Source organism: Dipodomys ordii, unplaced genomic scaffold, assembly GCF_000151885.1.
Source record: "Dipodomys ordii isolate 6190 unplaced genomic scaffold, Dord_2.0 Scaffold163, whole genome shotgun sequence".
Lineage (NCBI taxonomy): Eukaryota > Metazoa > Chordata > Mammalia > Rodentia > Heteromyidae > Dipodomys > Dipodomys ordii.
The window spans coordinates 319,415-338,713 of NW_012267379.1; the positions used below are offsets into that span (position 1 = coordinate 319,415).

General features: G+C 49.2%; 2 protein-coding genes across 2 annotated transcripts in view; one reads left to right on the plus strand and one right to left on the minus strand.

Annotated features, from left to right (window-relative positions):
• The window catches only part of Tbcd (tubulin folding cofactor D), a 147,126-nt gene that overhangs the window by 79,249 nt on the left and 48,578 nt on the right, over nt 1–19,299 (minus strand). Inside the window, exon 12 of the mRNA XM_013033084.1 lies at nt 18,175–18,269. Coding sequence (XP_012888538.1) covers nt 18,175–18,269 — 95 coding nt within the window. The remainder of the gene's footprint in view (nt 1–18,174; nt 18,270–19,299) is intronic.
• Nucleotides 8,620–11,244, plus strand: Znf750 (zinc finger protein 750). The gene is made up of 2 exons (XM_013033143.1): nt 8,620–10,189; nt 10,326–11,244. The coding sequence occupies exons 1-2, from the start codon at nt 8,778–8,780 to the stop codon at nt 11,002–11,004; spliced, it is 2,091 nt and encodes a 696-aa protein (XP_012888597.1). The 5' UTR covers nt 8,620–8,777; the 3' UTR covers nt 11,005–11,244.

Consider the following 19,299-nt stretch of genomic DNA (forward strand, 5'->3'; position numbering starts at 1 on the left):
GGAGCGTCCTGCAGACAGACTCAGGTCTGGCCACACTGCTGACCCTCCGCCCCTCTGGTATAGGGAGCGTCCTGCAGACAGACTCAGGTCTGGCCGGGGAAGAAATGTCCTGATGCAGCCGGCTGGGCTAACACTGCCATGCAAACCCAGCAGCACCCTGTCCAAGGTCAACGAGAAGCAGCCAAACAAAGGACGGCCACTGCCTCAAAGGCTCCTCCAGTCAGCAGCACCTTCAGGCGTCTCTGTCTCACAGGACAGATGAGACAGTCACCCTCCAGACTCCGTTTCTAGTCCAGTTTATTTCTCTGTGCTTTTCTGAGTCTGCATGACCTGTTCTGTGAGCAGGGGACCAATGTAGATGGCACTAGACAGGGTCCCTGACTGAAAGAGGTTCAGTGAATAATGGTTACTACTCCCATTTCTCCTCCTAAGATTTGACCTTTCTTTCCAGAAACTTCATTATAAGACTTCTAGGTAGGGGCTGGGAAGGTGGCTCAGTGGTAGAGCGCTGGCCTTGCATGCATGAGGCCCTGGGTTCCATTCTTCAGCATCACATAAGCAAAAAGAAAAAAAAGCCGGAAGTGGCGCTGTGGCTCAAGTGGTAGAGCGCTAGCCTTGAGCTGAAGGGCTGAGGGACTGCACCCAGGCCCAGAGTTCAGGCCCCAGGACCAGACCCAAAAAAAAAAAAATCTTCTAGGTAATACGGAAGACTGAACACCAACCTAAGGGATGGAACGTCACACCTGAAACAACAAAAAAGACTTGCCTTCATATGACTTAAGACACAGGGTGAAGAACAGGGAAGCAGCATCAGAAATGATTAGGAGGCTTGAAGTACGTGAAAACTGCCCCAAACTCTCTTACACAACACAGTCTCCAAAAGGCCCAAGAACTCAGAACCTACAAAGGAGCACCACAGAGAAGCCCCCTTGGGAGACATAGTTGGCCCCCTAGATGTGGCCCCAGATGAGGTCGGAATGGCGGGCAGGGCACAGTGGAAACAGGAAAGTGCCACAAGCAATGCACAGGTTCAATACCTACCCTGCCCCAGCCAAAAACGATCATTACCTAAGAGAGACAAGAATCAGATATCAAAACAAGACCACTCAGAACTCTGGGAAATGAGAGATGCTGACTATGAAAAGGAGCCACTTAACAGAAGTGCCTGAAAACAAAGCTAAGGAAACTGAGAATGCAGAGGAGAAAGAAAAGTATATGCAGGCAAGAACGAGTTACACACCAAGAACCAGAGATCGTCATTCACAGCCTATCCTAAAATGGGTGACATAAATCCATGTTGGAATCCATCAGGCTGCGCCGGATGGCTCTGGGCTGGGGCAGGTGGCAAGGCGGTCAGGGCTCGTGTCGCTGAGGAAGAACTGTAAACTAACAGCATTACCGTGGACAGTGCTTGAGTGCTGGGTGTATGATGTCCACATTGGCTGTAGGGTGCAAAACCCGGGCAAGGGCAAGAGGGCAGCGTGGCACTCTATGAAACAACGAAGCAAGGCCTAAACCAGGGAGGAGGGAGCAAACACCTGAAACGGGAGTGCAGCGCGGGGAGGGGCAAGACCTGGAGACTGATGAGACTCCCTGGAATCCACATGGCAAATACCAAATCCTCAGCTGAGAAAAGGTCATACAGTGCGTGGGAACACACCGTGGGACTGGGACACAGATACCTGGACTCTGCAGGAGCCTCCTTGGAACCCGGCTAGCTGTGGCTGCTCAGCAAAGCACAAACAAAATGGCCTGTCCCTTCAGAGACTGGAACCTTCCACTCTGCTCTCTAGGAGTCTAGAGCTGTCCTAAGTCAGCCCGCTCTTGGGGGTGTCCTCTGATACAAGCCATACGTGGAGGTAGCGGGTGACTATCTGTTCCCTTGAATGGCCTTAGCCACATGCGAGGGGAGAGCGCATCGCCCATGCAGCTCTGCCACAACCCTGCCCCAAGACCACAGGGACCTGGAACAAACAGCAGACGTCTCAAGCCACGGAGCCGAAGGCAGTTTGTTGCTACCAAAAGACAAGAGAAATTGCACAGAAATGCTGTTCTTGTGGAAGGAAGGACCATGGAACTATCTTTTACCTTTTAGATTATATAGATATCTGATTGAAACAAAAGTTAACTGAAAAAAATAAGAATTAAATATAAAGGTAAAGCCAAGCTAAATCTTAAGTCTTAAATGAAGGGGAGAAAAGAAAAAGCAGCAGGTCTGCTGGATGGAGCCTGTCCTCGAGCTCGGCGCTCCGATCTGCAGCTGACAGCACCTCCTCCCTCCTTCTCCCGTCCCCAAACTGACACACACACAGCCTTACTGTGAACAGGTCAGGGCCCCAGAATAAATAAGCAAGCAGTCTGAGAGAGAACAAAATGACCCCAAGTTAAGTATCGGAATTATTTTTTAAAGAGGGTGTGTGGTGGTGTGCAGTGTAAGCATCCTGACAGTGCGCGCGCGCGTGCGCGCCCGGCCCCACAGCCGACGCAGGCCCCAGCACGCAGGAGCAGGCTCCTGTGACAGGCGTGAGGCTGGCTCCCGCCCTGCCAGCTCAGCTCTCAGGGGACCTCAGCAGAGACGCTTGCGAGCCATGGTAAGACCGAAGGGCACACAGGTGGAAAGCTGTCTGGCTGCCCCTCACAATGAAGACACCATGAGGGACGCTGTCAGCGCGGAGGGGAAGAAACTTACTTCAGAATAAGCCTGTTTGCCTGCCACGGTGCATCCACCCTAGGCTCACTCACCGGTGTCTACTCTGTATCAGCTATCAGAGCAGGACCCCCCCCCCAACCTGCACCCTGGCGAGGACACACCTGGCCCTTTAACCCTTTCCTGTCTGGACGGCACCATCATGGCCCTCACACAGGCACAGCGCTGGCGCCCAGATCACCAGGTCCCGGCTCCATGAGGCTGCACCGAGCTCAGTGGGTGCAAACACATGAATCGTAGCTGCGGGCGGAGGAATATCAGGTGCATCTCTACGCCCTGAGGGCTCAACTCCTACACTTAAATCCCTCCCACTGGAACAGCCGGCTCCAGTTTCACCCAGCCAGCAAGCCGGCGTGAGAACACCTCCTGCTCCTCAGCCTCGGCAGCAAGCCCCAGACGCTGTAGCCAGCACTACCCACCTCTGGTAAGTGCTTACAATTTCTTCCTAGATTTGAGTTTTGTTTCAAAACTACACTGGTAATATTTTAAAGTATCTAGCTTGATGAATGCTTGCTGGTGTGTCTCTCTGCCCTGCTCTGTGCTCCGAGGATTACTCAGGACCTAGCAGGTGCACTGTGGGGATATAGACCACGATTACAAAACTCCTAATGGAGCTGACACTTAAATACTAAGAATACGAATAAGCCTATTTAGAAATTGAGTTCTTCCTTCTGCCATAAAATTCATGAAAGGTAAATCAAAATACATTTTCACTACTGCTTAATTGTTCCCTGCTGGCTTAATTTCTAATCTAATTTTTTAAACTTTTGAAGTTTAAGTACAATTTTGACACCTTTCAAAAGCAAAATTTTTACCAACAAGGTTTTCATTTGATTGCTAAGGCCAATACAATCAAAGGGTGGCTTTCCTTCTATGAAAGTTCTCATAACTCTGTGTGAAAGTAATTATTGACCCGATCATTGGCAAAGTCTGACCAGGTCAGATTTCACTTAGGTAGAATTGTCTACATTGTTTTGTTGGCATCCATGTCACTCACATGAACCAGGGCACTCCAGGGTTTAAGGCTGGTCTATGAAGAACAAATGAGGCAAGCTGGGATCAGGGGCAACAGGCCAAGCCAGGCACTCAGACCCTCCAGCACTGTGTGTGTACTGGGCTGACACGGCAGAGCACCTGGCTGTTTTCTGGATCCTTTCTTCCAAACTTACTACATAAGATACCTCCTCGCTAGGTCATGTCTGTCCTGAAGTCTACCTTCATCTTAAAGAACAGAAAGTCTGGGAGGGAGTGGCGGCCGTCGCTCAGAAGCTCAACTGGAGTAAAACTCACAAATCTTGTTCTTGCGACAGCCCGGTGGGTAGAGGACAGTGGCATGCCCTCGAATGGCGCAATAACGCCACATCACAGTGTGGTAATTATACCATACCCTTCAAGATGTTCCACCTGCCAGGCTCGGTGCCAGACAGCTGGACACACAGCACTGCCCTAGCTTGCAGGTGGATATGCAGGACAGGCTTAGATACCTGGCCTGCCAGGGCTGCCCCACAAAGCCAAGCTGTAATTACCCCCATGGCGTACTGTCAGAGGTCTCGTAAAATACTGTCTTTCTTGTCTTGTTTCCCAAGTTCAAACTCCTCAGGAACTTTTTAAACACGCCAAATACTCACTGTTGCCCAAACAACTGGCAGCTACCTGCAGTGTCCACAATCAGGGACCTGCAGCAGACAAGACAAACAGACCTTGTAGCCAACTGAAACCACAGGCTGCTCACGGCACTGTGGGCAGGGAGAGAGCGCTAGGCCCGGGGCCCTTTCCACAGGCAAAGTCAAGCAGCCTGACGAGATACTAAAGCCACAGGCTGCTCACGGCACTGTGGGCAGGGAGAGAGCGCTAGGCCCGGGGCCCTTTCCACAGGCAAAGTCAAGCAGCCTGACGAGATACTAAAGCCACACAGGCGGCCTCTGTATGTCAGCCCACTGATCACATGCGCTGTGTTCAGACCTTGTCTACACTGTAGTCCAAGGGTTCAGAGAGGAAGGTCAGAGCTGAGCCTCCAAGGGAGGTGTAGATGTGAAAAGAGCTTCCCTTGGCAGGCAGAGGAAACACAGACAGGCCACATCAGCTCACGCCCAAGTAAGGAGCTGTGAGGGGAAGAGGTGAAGGCTGGATGCACCTGCTACAGGGCCTGCTGGGCCCCTCTCCTAACACACGGACACTGCCGTTTCATGGAAGGGACTCCAGCACTCCACGCTCCCACAGCTCTCCAGGAGTGCACTCACACAGAGGAACACAACCCCACCCCTAGGCAAGGGACCGTCAGCCACGCACCCTCCTCACTTGTCCTAGGAAAAACTTTACCTCTGAATGCAAATCCAAACTTACTGGAAGCAAAGTTCTAGGTTTCATTGTTTTGGCAACAATGTGCTGTTTCTGGAATATTTTACACCAGTAACTGCCAAAGAGTACAAAGTCCAGCAGTTATAAACTGACCAAACAGGACTGCTTCAAGCCTCTGCTCACAAATGTATTCACCTAGCTGCTGTATGGCTGTAGGTTGGTTTCTTCATCCTTGTAAACCTCTGGAGTAGGACGGAGAGCTCAACAGCTGGCATCATCATTTAAAAGCTTACACAAGCATCCATTTTATCCCATTCTCCACCACAGCAGCCGTTTTATAGACAAGTGAGCTACACCACCTAACACCTGCCTCACAGCAGCCGACTTCCTCGCTTTAATTGGCAATTGTGCAATTGGGAGAGGTCAATTTACCCCAAGTTACTAAAACTGCTGCATCCAGGACTCCCATTTTTATGACATTCCTTTCAAGCAATAAATCCCAGAGCAAAACTCTCACCTAGGGACCCTGGCACTGGAAGCACAGAGGGTGCCCGACCCAGACTGCCCAGAGTCTTGCAGCCAGAAACACACACGCCAAGAGCTCAGATCAAGGCGTCAGCTAGCCACAGCTGAATGAAGCAGCGTGGGCTGCTAAAGAACAGTTACTCCCAAGATTCATCTTTGGCAGCTGCATTCTGCATGTTTTCTAGACTTGAAGAAAGCTTGGGGGCTCCAGTGTGTGTCGGTGGCCACTGTGGCCTGCTAATTTCTTTAGTCCAAAAGCACCAGCAGCATTCAGCGGTGTTGCTGGGAAGCCCCATCATCTTCTTGCCTCCTGAGGGACTTTCTGAGCCTTTCAGTGTGTGTGGTTCGATTCTGCTTCCACCCTCGGTATCACCAGGACACAGCTCTGTCATCATTTTGATCAGAGTGCTTCCAGCTAGTGATGAAATCACCACTCTCAGATCTGTGCCATGACATACCCCCACAGCCATGGGAACCTGACTTGCAGAGGTTCTCACGCCTTCAGAACCAGGAGTCTAAGGAGCATGCCCGCACAAGCCCAACTGACTTACCCAGCCACCCTCATAGGCTAGAACCAGGCACAGGTCCTCTAGCTCCTGACAGGCGGAGAGACTGCACACTCACCACCCAGGGCAGATACGCCCCTCGGCACAGGCTGAGCCTGCACAGAATTACCTCACGTCTTTTGTTTTAGGAAGAAAGGAAAAGAGAGTCATAAAGCTATGATCACACGTTTACTTTGCCCCCCTTGGACGGGGTACCTTGCAGCTTCCATAGCAGGACGCAGCAGAGTTGGGCAGACCCCCACCCCCACCCCCACCGAAAGCTCAGGCCCGGCCTCTCCCACCATGGGGCAACTGAAACTGGTTTTTGTTTGGTTTTTTTTTTTCGTGTGTGTGTGTGTGCGCGTGCACGCGCGCGCGCGCGCATGTGGCGGGGGGGGGGGGGGCCTTGAACTCAGGGCCTGGGTGCTGTCCCTGAATTGTTGAATTTGTTTTGTTTTGTTTTTTGCTCAGCTCCACTTCCAGTGTTTTACTTCTCATCCAAAATCCCTGCTTCACTCTGACTGCTCTGCTGAGCCTCTCAGCGGATAGCTTTAGGGTTCAGTTCTTGAACCCTCTGCTCTACTAGCTTAGGGAAGGCACCGTAGTTCCTCTGGGTTCCTTGTTGTTTGGAACAGGGCCCTTCGATGCAGCCTTGAACTCTCGATTACCCCTCAGCCTCCCAAGTGCTTGCTGGGATGGCAGTGTGCATGGTTGTCTGTCTGGAGTTGGTCTGGCAGTCCTGAGGAACAGTGCCTGGGTCACGCCTCCAGCCCCTCTGTGCCCCCACTGTTTTCAAGGCTGGCCCTGAGCCGTTTCTCTCCTACTTGGGCTTCCCTGTGCTGCTAGGGATAGCAACATGCCACTGTGCCCAACCACTGGCTGAGATGGGGTCTCAAACCTTCATGCCCAGGCTAGCCTCAAATCACAATCCCTGAACCTCCACCGCCCAAGCAGCTAAGATCACAGGCTTGAGCCACTGCCCAGCTCATGTTTTCAAGAAACAACCAATCAGGAGAGAAACCAAATCTAATCAATTTTCTAAGAACTGGAGGCCCTGTTCCTTCAGCTGGCATGCCCTGCGCCCACTGCTGTGGTACCTGAGACTCCCAAGCCATTTCTGTTCCTAAAGGACTGGTTTCCAGGTAGACATCTGACACCCCAAGTAAAGTGCTGCTTTACACTACATCTCGCATGCTCAGTTTTACAGCTGCAAACACTTTTCCTAAATCATTTCCACTGACCTTTGACTGTTAAAAAGCGGTTAATTTTTTTTAAGTATTTGCAACACAAACCAAGATGTCTGGCCTGGATTCCTCACCGGTGGGCCAGGCCCCACCCACTCCGTCACTGTGGGCTTCTAGCCAGTAGCTGCTGTCCGTGCTGGTTAGGAGGCACTGTGAGAGGAGGCTGGCAGCCTCTAAGGGACACTTGGGGTTGGGGAGAAAACGTGAGCGCTCCTCTACCCAGGCATTATTCCCTCTGGCCCCCAGAGCACAGAGGCTACGAAGGCTTAACTTGGCTGTCTAGGGGCATATGCAGGAAAGGGCAGGGCAGGCCTGTGGGCTTATCCCAACTCACAGATGAGACGGGTGGCGGACAAGAAAGAAAGTCGCCCAGGGACTGTGGGCTGATCCTGCAGCACTGCAAACTGTGTTAAGTCATCTGAACACAGCGTTTTTATTTAAATTGAGCCAACATAAATACTCCTTACTAGGCCTAGGGGAGTGGCTCGGTGGTAGAGAACTTGCCTAGCATGCATAAAACCCGAGGTTGCATCCCCAACACAAAATGGCAAACAAGAAATAAAAAAAGCAACTTAGTGATAAAAGTTAGCTTTTTATTTTTGGTTTAGAAAGTGGTAGGATACAGTCCCACATCTAAACATTCCTGATTTTTAAATATCACATAAGAATATACCAGCAACAAGGTTAAGCAAGGCAGGGCTGCCACACACACACACTTTATAAGGGTGAAACCTCGCAACTCCTATGAAGGTCCCCCAGAGAAGTTAGCTGATGGCCCCAAGACAGGACCCTGTCCAGAAACTCCATAGAAACAGATACAGAGGGAGCTGGGAAGGTGGCTCAGTGGTAGAGTGCTTGCTTTGCATGCATGAGGCCCACCCTGGGTTCGATTCCTCAGCACCACATAAGCAGAAAAAGTCTGAAGTGGGCGCTGTGGCTCAAGTCTAGTCTTGAGCTGAAGAGCTGAGGGACAGCGCCCAGGCCTGGAGTTCAAACCCATGATTGACAAAAAAGAAAAAGAAAAAAGAAACAGATACAGGGAAGGTCCAGATTCGGGCCCCCAAAACTTGAAGAATTTCAGATATTCTCAGAATTGACACTAAACTTTCATACATCACTACGCCCTTAGCCCCAGGCAATTCTTGAGAAAGCAGAAAGCCTTTCAGGATGTTGGCAGCTGGTAGAGCAAACCAGAGAGGATGCAGCATCACTGCTCTGATGCCCTACCACAACCCTCCAACCCACTCGCCTAACACCCCTCTCCCCCTGTCCACCTTTGCAGCTCCGGGCAGCACAAGAGGGGCCCTCCTCAGACTCAGCACATGAAGCTGGCTTCAAAGAAAAGGACTCAGAAACAGAGGGAAGACACAGTGAACTTCCTTAGAAGTCGCCACATCTTGTTGAAGAGCCAGCAGTCACCACCCTAGTGAACAGACCAGAGTCCAAACACAGAGGACAATGAGTCTCCTGAAGGAACGAAAACCAAAAAAGCCACACTACATCCCTCGACCCCCAGGAAAACCTTTCAAGTACAAATGTTTCCAGTGTCCCTTCACATGCAATGAGAAGTCACACCTCTTCAATCACATGAAGTATGGTCTCTGTAAGAACTCCATCACTTTAGTGTCAGAGCAAGATCGTGTGCCCAAGTGCCCCAAGTCTAACTCGCTGGACCCTAAGCAGACCCACCAGCCAGAGCCCACCACAAAGCTGGCCTCTAGCAAGTCCCTCACACACGGACTCTCCAGCTTTGAGCCAAAGCCCCCACAGGGCTTCAGCAAGGAAGACACCAAGGAGAACCTGGAACTTGGGGCTCGGGGAGCCCACAAGTGTCTGCAGAAGGACAAGGCTCCTGACACTGTGCTCAGCACCCAGCCCAGCCTGGACAGTGGGGCTCGGCCTTCAGCGTTTGTTCCAGTTGGAGAACACAGACTTAGGGGGCCAGAAGACACAGAGGCTCCTGAAGTGCTGGCACTAACCAACCCTACCACCAAAGCCAGCTCTTTCCACACCAAGTCTGCGTTTCACACGCCTAGCTACCCCTGGAAAGCTGGTTCCCCCTTCCTCCCACCTGAGTTCCCACATAAAATCCCATCTACAAAGGGGTTCAGTGCCATCCCCCCCTATGTGCACCCAGCCATCCCAGAATACCCCCCTCCCTTCTACACAGAGCACGGGCTGGCTGCCATCTACTCCCCCTACCTGCTAGCTGGGAACACACCTGAGTGTGACACCGCCCTGCTTCCTGTCTACGGGCCCCATGACCAGAGACACTTCCTGCCTCACCCAGGGCCCATCCCCAAACACTTGAATCCCCCTCCATCAACCTATGAGCACTACAGACTGCTTCAGCAGTACCACTCCAACCTACCAATTCCTTACGGATTTTATAGGCCAGAGTCTGCATTCTCCTCCTATGGTCTCAGGCTCCCACCTGTCACTGGCATCGCACGAGATCAGAGCGCTCGTCTGTTTGAAGAAGCTACACTGGCCTACCCATCTTCAAGTCCTTCTGAGTTAAACCTTTCAAATCCACACAAAAAGCCCACAGACTTTGAGAAGGAAAGTTCCACTTCCAAGGCAAAAGACACTTCCAAAGATGGGCAGAGGGACACGGAAGGGGCCAAAATGAGCCCCCGTGCAGGTAGTGCAGCCACGGGTTCCCCAGGAAGGCCAAGCCCCACCAACTTCACACAGACAAGTCAGATGTGCGAAGGGCTGTGTGACCTCTCAACCAAAGCTCCCCCCACAGGGACCCTGGGGGGACTTCCACAGCCAGAGCAATGCCCCACAGCCTTCAAACCTATCCTGAAGAGTGAAGAACACCCTCCTTCCCGGCCTCCCACAAATAAGGCAGAGTCTCCACAAAGGTAAGAGTGGGTCATTTTCTAAACCTCTGCTGTATTGTTTTAGGCTTGGGGCATCTAGCCACGTTCACACTTACTCAGAGTGCTTTATGTGGCTGCTTCCCAAGTCCTCACTAAAGCTTTTTCTGACTTCTTCCAGCCTCCTCCAAGCCACGGACAGAGACTCTCCCCATGCAGAGGCCCCGCCCAGCAGCCCAGAGGATGGTTCCAGGATAAGCCCCCTCAACCTCTCCAAAAAGTCAGAGGCAACAACACCTATAGCCTCTCATGGACCCATGTACACAGGCAGTGCCCAGGTAGACAACCTGGGCTTCCCAGAACTGCAGGACCTGCCCCTCAATCTCTCCGTGAAGGACCCCTGCAACACGTGGGCTCCGAGGCCCGCCCTCTGCAGCCCACTGCAAGGGACAGCAGCTGCTGCCACTGCCGCTCTTCCAAAGCCTGGGGAAGAGCCGAGCCAGGCAGAGGCCCGGCAGGAGGAGGCCCCCAGCGAGATGACCCCGGGTGCACCTGTAGTAGACAGCAGTGAGGAGCAGAAGCAAACTGCAGCCGTGGCCCTCTGTCAACTGGCGGCCTACAGCCCAGGGAATATCGGGGTGGGCTGTGGGGAGGCCACAGCCCAGGAATCTGCCTGCCAAGACATGCCCACTCTGAGTTCCACAGAGAGCCAGGGGACTCAGTGTGAGCCCAAGCCCAAAGGTCAAAAGAGGACAAGTCTAAGGGATACAGGAAAAGCCCAGGCAGGAGCTAAGAAGCCCAAGCCAAATGACGCAGCCCCAAGAGTGCTCACTCTGCGCAGAAGGACCCGGGTGTCCTGAGGCTGCCCACAAACACCCTCACCCCGGGGCTCAAGCAGCACCCTCTCCTTTTATTTTTGTCAGACAGGGTCTTGCTGTGCTGCCCAACCTGGCCCCAAACTCAAAAGCACTAGAAGAGGTATGTGCCTAACTGAACCTTCGCTTTTCACCCAATTCTTACAAGTGCAGTTAGGAAGGAAGGAAGAAGGAAGGAGAGAGGGAGGGAGAAGGGAAGGTGGACGGGAGGGAGGGAGGGAGGAAAAGGACAGGGTGGGCAAAAGAAAAAGCGTAATCGAGTAATTCAATTCCATTTTTGTAAATGTTAAACATGAATGTTAAAAGGTGTTTTCCAGTTGTAAAAGCATAAGAATGGCTCACAATAGATAAGTGAAAAGCCTGGCTTCCATATTTGTGAAATGTACAAAACTAGCAGGCGGCTCTGCACTGCAAGCTACCTTACAGGAGGGTCTTTTAAATACTTTTCTCATGAATACTTTAACTGTATAACAAACCATTTTAACTGTGTTAACTGTTTTTCTATTAAGTCTAGCTACACGTTTTGAAATAAATAACAATTACTGGGGAAATACCAGAAACATCACTTTCAACATTATGAAGTATTGTGATTGTTCTGACTAAACAAGCATCAGTAGACTGCTTATAGAAGTAATTTATTTCCACCAAGGAAAAAATGTGGTAAAGGTATGAGCAACTTACTCCATTTGCTTATGATGTCACAGTGAATTTTTTGATTCACCTGGCCTCATCCCTACAATGATGTACATGTTGCTAATTTTCCAATAAACTCATGTGAATTTTAATGACACACAAGATGAAGACAAATATAAATTTGCGGGATCCTTTAGAGTATTTTGCCATAAAACTCACTGAAAAACAGTGAACTGCTAAGACAGCAGCAATTAAACTAAGAAAGTACATATGTATGTAAGTTTCTATCTGTGAGTGTGAAGAATCAAGAACAGGTGCATACAAACCTTTGCCCCCAGGGTCCCTCAAAGACCATTCAGGGGTCCTGAGCCTTGGAGGTTTCAGAGAAAAGTCTCAGGAACCCTGCCCTGCTAGATCTCAGGAGCGGGGATACTCTCTCCATTCTCATCTCCTACAGTTCATGGCCAGTCACCCGAGACCCTACATTACAACCAAGTTGTAGGCACTGCGCAGGGGAATTCTGTGGTGATTACATGATAAATCTTGTCCTGCAAGCAGCTCTCAGTTCCTCAGTAGCTGCAATACAGAGGAGGTCCCAACGAAGTTGTCTGCTAACAGCAGATGACAATCTGGAGTAAACATGCAAAAGCTCCTGCAATGACCATTGCTAAAACAAAACTGCTGCCATCCCCAGTTGCTTATTTAATATGAACAGGCATCTTACCACTAAGAGCTGAAGATGAAAATGAAAGAAAGTAGGGTTGATACAAACCTGGCCTTTGCAAGTAAAAGCAGCACTCACCAGCGTGTTCCCAGTAAAACCAGTCTTGTTGAGCAATTCATTTTTCAAATTCTATCTAGGCAAACTTAAGTAGGCTGCACCTTGTTGCTATGGGATTTGAGAAGTGAAGTCTCCACTCTCAAACACTGCTTTGTGAAGATACACAACAGGAGATAGTTAAGAGATCCCTACACACAGAGTAGGTCACGCCCAGACAAAATTCTCTGGGAAATGTAGCAAAAAGATGGATTCAGGAAGAACAAAGGTCAAACTGCTGTGGGGGGGGAAATGTCTATGACCGTAGTGAACAAGGACCCTGTGATCCCTGTGTCCCCTGACCACTACAAAAAGGCAGCCGCAGAGTTCTAATCCTAGAGTTGTAACAGAGACAGCACAACACACTTTGAAACTGGTAGAATTTACTTAAAATTTCAAATGCCAGGGCTGGGAAGGTAGCTCAGTGGTAGAGCGCTTGCCTTGCATGCATGAGGCCCTGGGTTCGATTCCTCAGCACCACATAAGAAAAAAACAGAAGGGGCACTGTGGCTCAAGTGGTAGAGCAATAGCTTTAAGCTGAAGAGCTTAGGGACAGCGCCCAGGCCCAGAGTACAGACCCCACGACTGGAAAAAAAAAAAATTCAAATGAGGGATGTAGTGCTTGTCACAACTCTTTTAAGGGACACCTGAAATGCCACTGCTGCAAACTACACCCAAAGATGAGTCTTGGAGAACCAGGCAGTCTCTGGTGCCTTTCAAACCACCGCTTACCACTCACCCAAACTTCACAAGTCCATGATGCAAATCTCAACAAGTACACAATAGTCGCTGACCTGCCTTGAATTTTTTATAAGCACCAATGCTTTTATATGCACCAATATGTGATACCACATTCTTCCCACACACACAGACACTTCCTAATAATAAGTACCTAGAAAGTAGAACAAGGGGCTGGAAGGTGGCTCAGTGGTAGAGCGCTTGCCTTGCATGCATAAGGCCCTAGGTTCGATTCCTCAGCACCACATAAGCAAAAAGAAAAAAAAAGCCGGAAGTGGCGCTGTGGCTCAAGTGGTAGAGTGCTAGTCTTGAGCTGAAGAGCTGAGGGACAGCGCCCAGGCCCAGAGTTCAGGCCCCATGACCAGACCCAAAAAAAAAAAAAAATTAAAATACTTTCAAATGAACTATGGGAAAAAAGGGGGAGGAAAAGGCTGGGGTATATGTAGCTCAAAGGGCAGTGTACTTCCTAGTAAACACAAGGCACTGGGCTTACTCTCCAGTACAAGGGAGGAAGAATCCTCTAAAATAAGATTTTGAGACCAGACTTGCTCAGGCACAAGAAATAATCAGTGAAGCCGGGCACCAGTGGCTAACACCTGTAATCTTAGCTACTCAGAGGAGCCTGAGATCTGAGGATCATGGTTCAAAGCCAGCCTGGGCAGAAAGTCCGTGAAACTATTATCTCCAATGAGCCACCAGAAACCCGGTGGCTCTGACGGGAGAACACCGCTCACCTTGAGCTGAAGGGCTCAGCAACAGCACCCAGGCCCACAGGAAAGAAAGAATCAGGGAGCTGAAGGACAGAATAATCGAAACCACTCTATCTGAGAAGCAGGGGAGAGGATAAATAAATGAACCAGAACCACAGCTCAAATGGTAGAGCACCATGAGCAAAAAAGCCAAGAGCAGAAAGCCCTGAGTTCAAGCCTCAGTACAGGCACAAAAGACCGGGGGAGGGGGCTGAGAGTGGGTGAGGGAGGGGAGGGGAGTGTTGGGTTCAACCTAAGAGACCTGAGAGATACAACCAAGTAACCAACATACCTACAATGGCATCTCAGAGCAAGAGAAGGGTAAGATGCAGGGGAAACGCCTTCAGAAGTTAATAGCGGTATACACCTCAAATTGGATGAAAGATATGAATCTACACACCCAAGATGCTCAAAACAACACTGATTACTAGTTTTTATTCAAACCAATGTGCAAAATTCTCCATTAAATAAGAATTGCGAGGAAGAAAATAAGAGCCACACTAAATATCCAAATAGATCAGAATGCTTGACTTCAAAAAGCCAAACACTTGCTGGGCACCAGCAGCTCACACCTGTCATCCTAGCTACTCAGGAGGCTGAGATCTGAGGATCACAGTTCAAAGCCAGCCCTGGCAAGAAAACCCAGGACACTCTTATCTCCAATTAACCACCAAAAGAAGTGAAGCTGTGGCTCAAGTGGTAACACACTATCCTTGAGAACAAAACCTCAAGGACCTTGCCTATCAAGGCCCATAACCAGCACCAAAACAAAAACCTCAAAACACTGGAAAAAATACAGAAAATGCAAAACTAGGCACACACATTCTGTCATAATGGAAGCAGTAATGAAATACAGTACACCTATTCTTGAATTTAACAGAGGAAATCCTGATGGCCTGCTACCCTACATAAGCCCCTTCAAACCCAGCAGGAGCCCTCCATGACTCACATTCACACTGAAGAAGGATCAAAAACTCTGAAAAAGCTAAAAGGATCAAAAGCAGGACTCATGAAGATAAGCCCTGGCATCTGAGACACCTGAAGTACCGAAGACCAAGTGGTCTTCAATGAGGTCCTCCAGGAAACAGAGAACACAGACACTTGTTCATTGAAGTAAAGGTCAAGAAATAGGCTTACAACACATGCGGGGATGTGGAGAGAGAGAGAGAGAGCAAGAGCGCGTGCGTGCGTGCGTGCGTGTATACATGCATGTATGCAAGAAGAGGAACTGCAGAACTCCCTAGAAAGACATCCAAAGAAAGCGCCCCCTTCAGAACCTTTGCCCCGTGGCAAAGCTGGTCTCCTCAAGGCAGCTGCCTTGAAGGTAGATCGAGTAGGAACCTTTGCCTTCCAATCTAACTTCCCCAGGGCCACTTCTTCCTTTTCAGCATGCAACCATGAAGGTTTCCCTGTCCTCTACAACACAAACACAACTTCTATGTAACAACATGCTCATCTGAATCCTGTCCCCTAGACAATGTCTTTCCAAAGTGTCTGCTTTTGCTTCTCAAACTAAATAGAATGCCATACAGGGGACACAACAGCTCAGAGGAGACCACAAAATAGCAGGACTGCTGAACCATGTGCCTTCAACTACAGTTTTATAAAGATAAGACTTCTCTCAGAGGAATGGTGTAAGATCTAAAATAAACACATGCCCAGGTATGATAGTCCACACCTGTAATCTGGCTAACTAGAGGTAGAAGTTCAAAATTTAAAATTAAATTTAAGGGCTGGGAAGGTGGCTCAGTGGTAGAGCGCTTGCCTTGCATGCATGAGGCCATGGGTTCGATTCCTCAGCACCACATAAGCAAAAAAGAAAAATTTCGGAAGTGGTGCTGTGGTTCAAGTGGTAGAGCGCTGACCTTGAACTGAAGAGCTGAGGGACAGCGCCCAGGCCCAGAGTTCAGGCCCCACAACCGGACCAAAAAAAACCAAACAATAAAATTAAATTTAAGGGCTGGGAAGGTAGAGTGTTTACCTTTTATGCATGAGGCCCTGGGATCCATTCCTCAGCACCACATAAGCAAAAAGGCTGGAAGTGGTGCTGTGGCTCAAGTGGTGGTGCTAGCCTTGAGCTGAAGAGCTGAGGGACAGCGCCCAGGCCCAGAAGTCAGGCCCCAGGACCAACATAAATAAATAAATAAATTTAAACATTTTTAAGTGAAAACATAAAAAGCATGCTGCACAGATGCTCAGTAAGCGTTCAGACCTAGCATCGCCGTGCCTGCCCTGTGCCTGCCGGACCTCTGCTTATACAACTCTTCACAAAACAGGCCCTACCAGCCACAGGAAAAGCCTACAGCAACTTTCAGTTCCCAAGAAAGGTACTACCAGGCAGAAGGCCGACTATGAGCATGAGCAGTTCATTGACTCTACATTGTGTTTCAAAGCTGCAACAACAGCGGGACACTTTACGGTACCCATACCTTACCCTTACTCTAGGGGGCAGGGGATCAGTTCAACGTGTGACGTCCTGTGACACAAACGGGTGCCAAGGAAGAAGGGACGGGAAGAGCAACGATGGAGTCCGAGACCCTGCTCCACCAAGTCTCAGGCATCCAGTGCTCAACAGTGGGACTCATCTCTACAGAGGCACCTGGGGACCCGCTGACTCTTGAAGAGGGCCAAACTGCAACATCCACCTCTGTATTCGATAGTGAGTCACCACCACCCCGTTCCCAGGGCACTGGGCCAACCCTTCCTTACAAGACAGTTTGACCTCTGCTGTACCGATCACAATTCCTCACAAATTCAAGGTAAGAAGAAAGGTGATAAACAATCCATTCAGTCTAGGCTACAGAGACAGTTGCCACCTACTAATACCTGGGAGCACAAGCTCAAGCTGTTCCTCAGTCAGCAGGGACACAAACCAGACCACAGTGAGATGACATTCCATACTCATAGGGTGGCTTTTTTTTTTCTGGTCATAGGGCTTGGGCACTGCCCCTCAGCTCTTCAGCTCTTCACTTGAGCCACAGCGCCACTTCCGGTTTTCTAGTGGTTTACTGGAGATAAGAATCTCATGGAGTTTCCTGCCTGGGTTCGCTTTGAACCACAATCCTCAGATCTCAGCCTCTTGTGTAACATTGCTATTTTTTTTTTTTGGTCGGTCGTGGGACTTGAACTCTGGGCTTGGGCACTGTCCTTGTGCTCTTCAGCTCAAGGTGAGCACTCTACCACTTATGCCACAGAGCCACTTCCTGTTTTCTAGTGGTTTATTGGAGATAAGAGTTTCACGGACTTTCCTGCCCAGGCTGGCTTTGAACTGTGATCCTCAGATCTCAGCCTCCTGAGTAGCTAAGATTACAGGTGTGAGCCACCAGCACCCGGCTACATTGCTATTATTTTTAAATAAAGAGAAACAAAAAGAAATGGCGGTGAGGTTGTAGAGAAACTGGAATCCTGTATACAGATGATAAGAATATAAAATGGTACAGCCATTAGAAAAGTTTGGCAGTATCTTAAACTGACTCAGTAGTCTCTCCTACAAAACCTTGTACACAAATGCTCACAGGAGTATTATTCACTACAGCCAAAAGGCGAGAACAACTTAAATGTCTGCCAGATGATGAAGAATAAAATGTGGTAACTGAATACAACAGAATACTATTCAGCTGTAAGAAGATCTGGCCTGCTACACAGTGGATGAACATCAAAAACAACGCCCTGAGTGAAGGAATTTAGACATAAAAGAGCACATATTACAGAGTGCTTATGTGAAATGTCCAGAAAAGGCAAAACAGAGCAGTAGAGAGAGGATCCATTTTGCCCAGGAGTTGGGGAGTTAGGGTGAGTGTCTGCACGCAGGACCAGGGTTTCTACCTGGAGCTATGAAAACGGTAAGTTAAGTTACAGTGCCATTACACAACCCTGAGTGTACTAAAGACCACCTAACTGCACACCTTTCGTGAGTAATAGTTATCTAGAGAGTAGAAATCAGCTCTCAAGGTAAGAAAACCAGACAACACAGCAGCCCATAGCCCTCCAGACCCAGAATGCAGGGTATCTGCTTAGGGAAGTTCCACAGCTTATTCAAGAGGTCATCAGGAAATTATCAAGCCTGGTATGAGGAAGGAGTCTGGAAGGTGCATTGAATGCACTTTGCTACACTAACACTGGGTCTATAACTGGCCATGCCAGGGATACAGCTCAGCAGAGGAACGCCATCATACCACAAAAGGCCCAAGGACAGATTTACGTGTTTCAATTACTTACCCTCTGAGAGTCGCAATGGGAGTAACAGGCCTCGTCTACCAAGTTCAGCAAGTGCCAGACATCCACCATGCCATGCCTTGTCCATCTCCTGAAAACTGAGTTCAGAGTTCTATGGTCAGCTCTCAGTTCAAAGCCCACAGTTGCGCACATAACATAGGCTACCCATGATGCTCTTTTTGAAATAAGACATAGCATGAAGATAAATGTCACACCCAGTACACCTCTCTTCAGAGCTCTCAAAAACAAATCAAAGTCCTTGGTCAGCCCAAGTTCCAACTCAGAGCATCACCACTGTACCATATGGACCAGTGGCAACACCAAATAAACACCAGGCTCAGAGGGTCTTCCCAAGCCAGCCGTGAGGCTCCAGGTACTCTGCATACCCAACCTCAGCCGGGGATCCCAGACAATTCAGATGTCATTGATTAAACACAATGATTCCCAGTGTTTACTCATGTGACCAAATTCAAGATTTAAACATCAGTAGACAAATCTGAGGATTATGGTTCAAAGCCAACCAGAGCAGGAAAGTCTGTGAGACTCTGAGCTCCAATTAGCCACCAAAAAGTCAGAAGTGGAGTGGTGGCTCAAGTGGTAGAGCACCAGACTTGAGCAAAAAAGCTAAAGGTCAGCACCAAGACCTGAGTTCAGTACTGGCACACAAAAAAATTGTATTTTTTAATTAGAATAAAATGGCATTTAGAGATTTTACTCTTGCAGTAATGGGGACTGGGACATGGATGTTTCCCTTTTGAGCTACGTCTTGCTGTTACCTGGCTGGCCTAGAGCTTCTGTCTCAGCCTCCCAAGTAGCTGGGCCCACGGCGGACCACATGGCCACCTGAGATAAGGCCTTGCTCTTAGAATCCACAAACTGTATAGACCACGGTAATGACGATGTGCCTTGTGAAGGTTAAAATGTGTTTGTGACTTTAACTAAGTATCACTATTCCACAATACTGTGAAATATGTGACATTTATGTAATCATCTAATCTCAATTTTTTTATAAAAGTGAGGGAAGGGGTGGGTGAGGAACGATGGGTGACAGCATTGTCTGACACCTTGTATTCATATGCTGTTTTATACAACTACTTAAAGATAACAATAAAATGTAAAAAAAAAAAA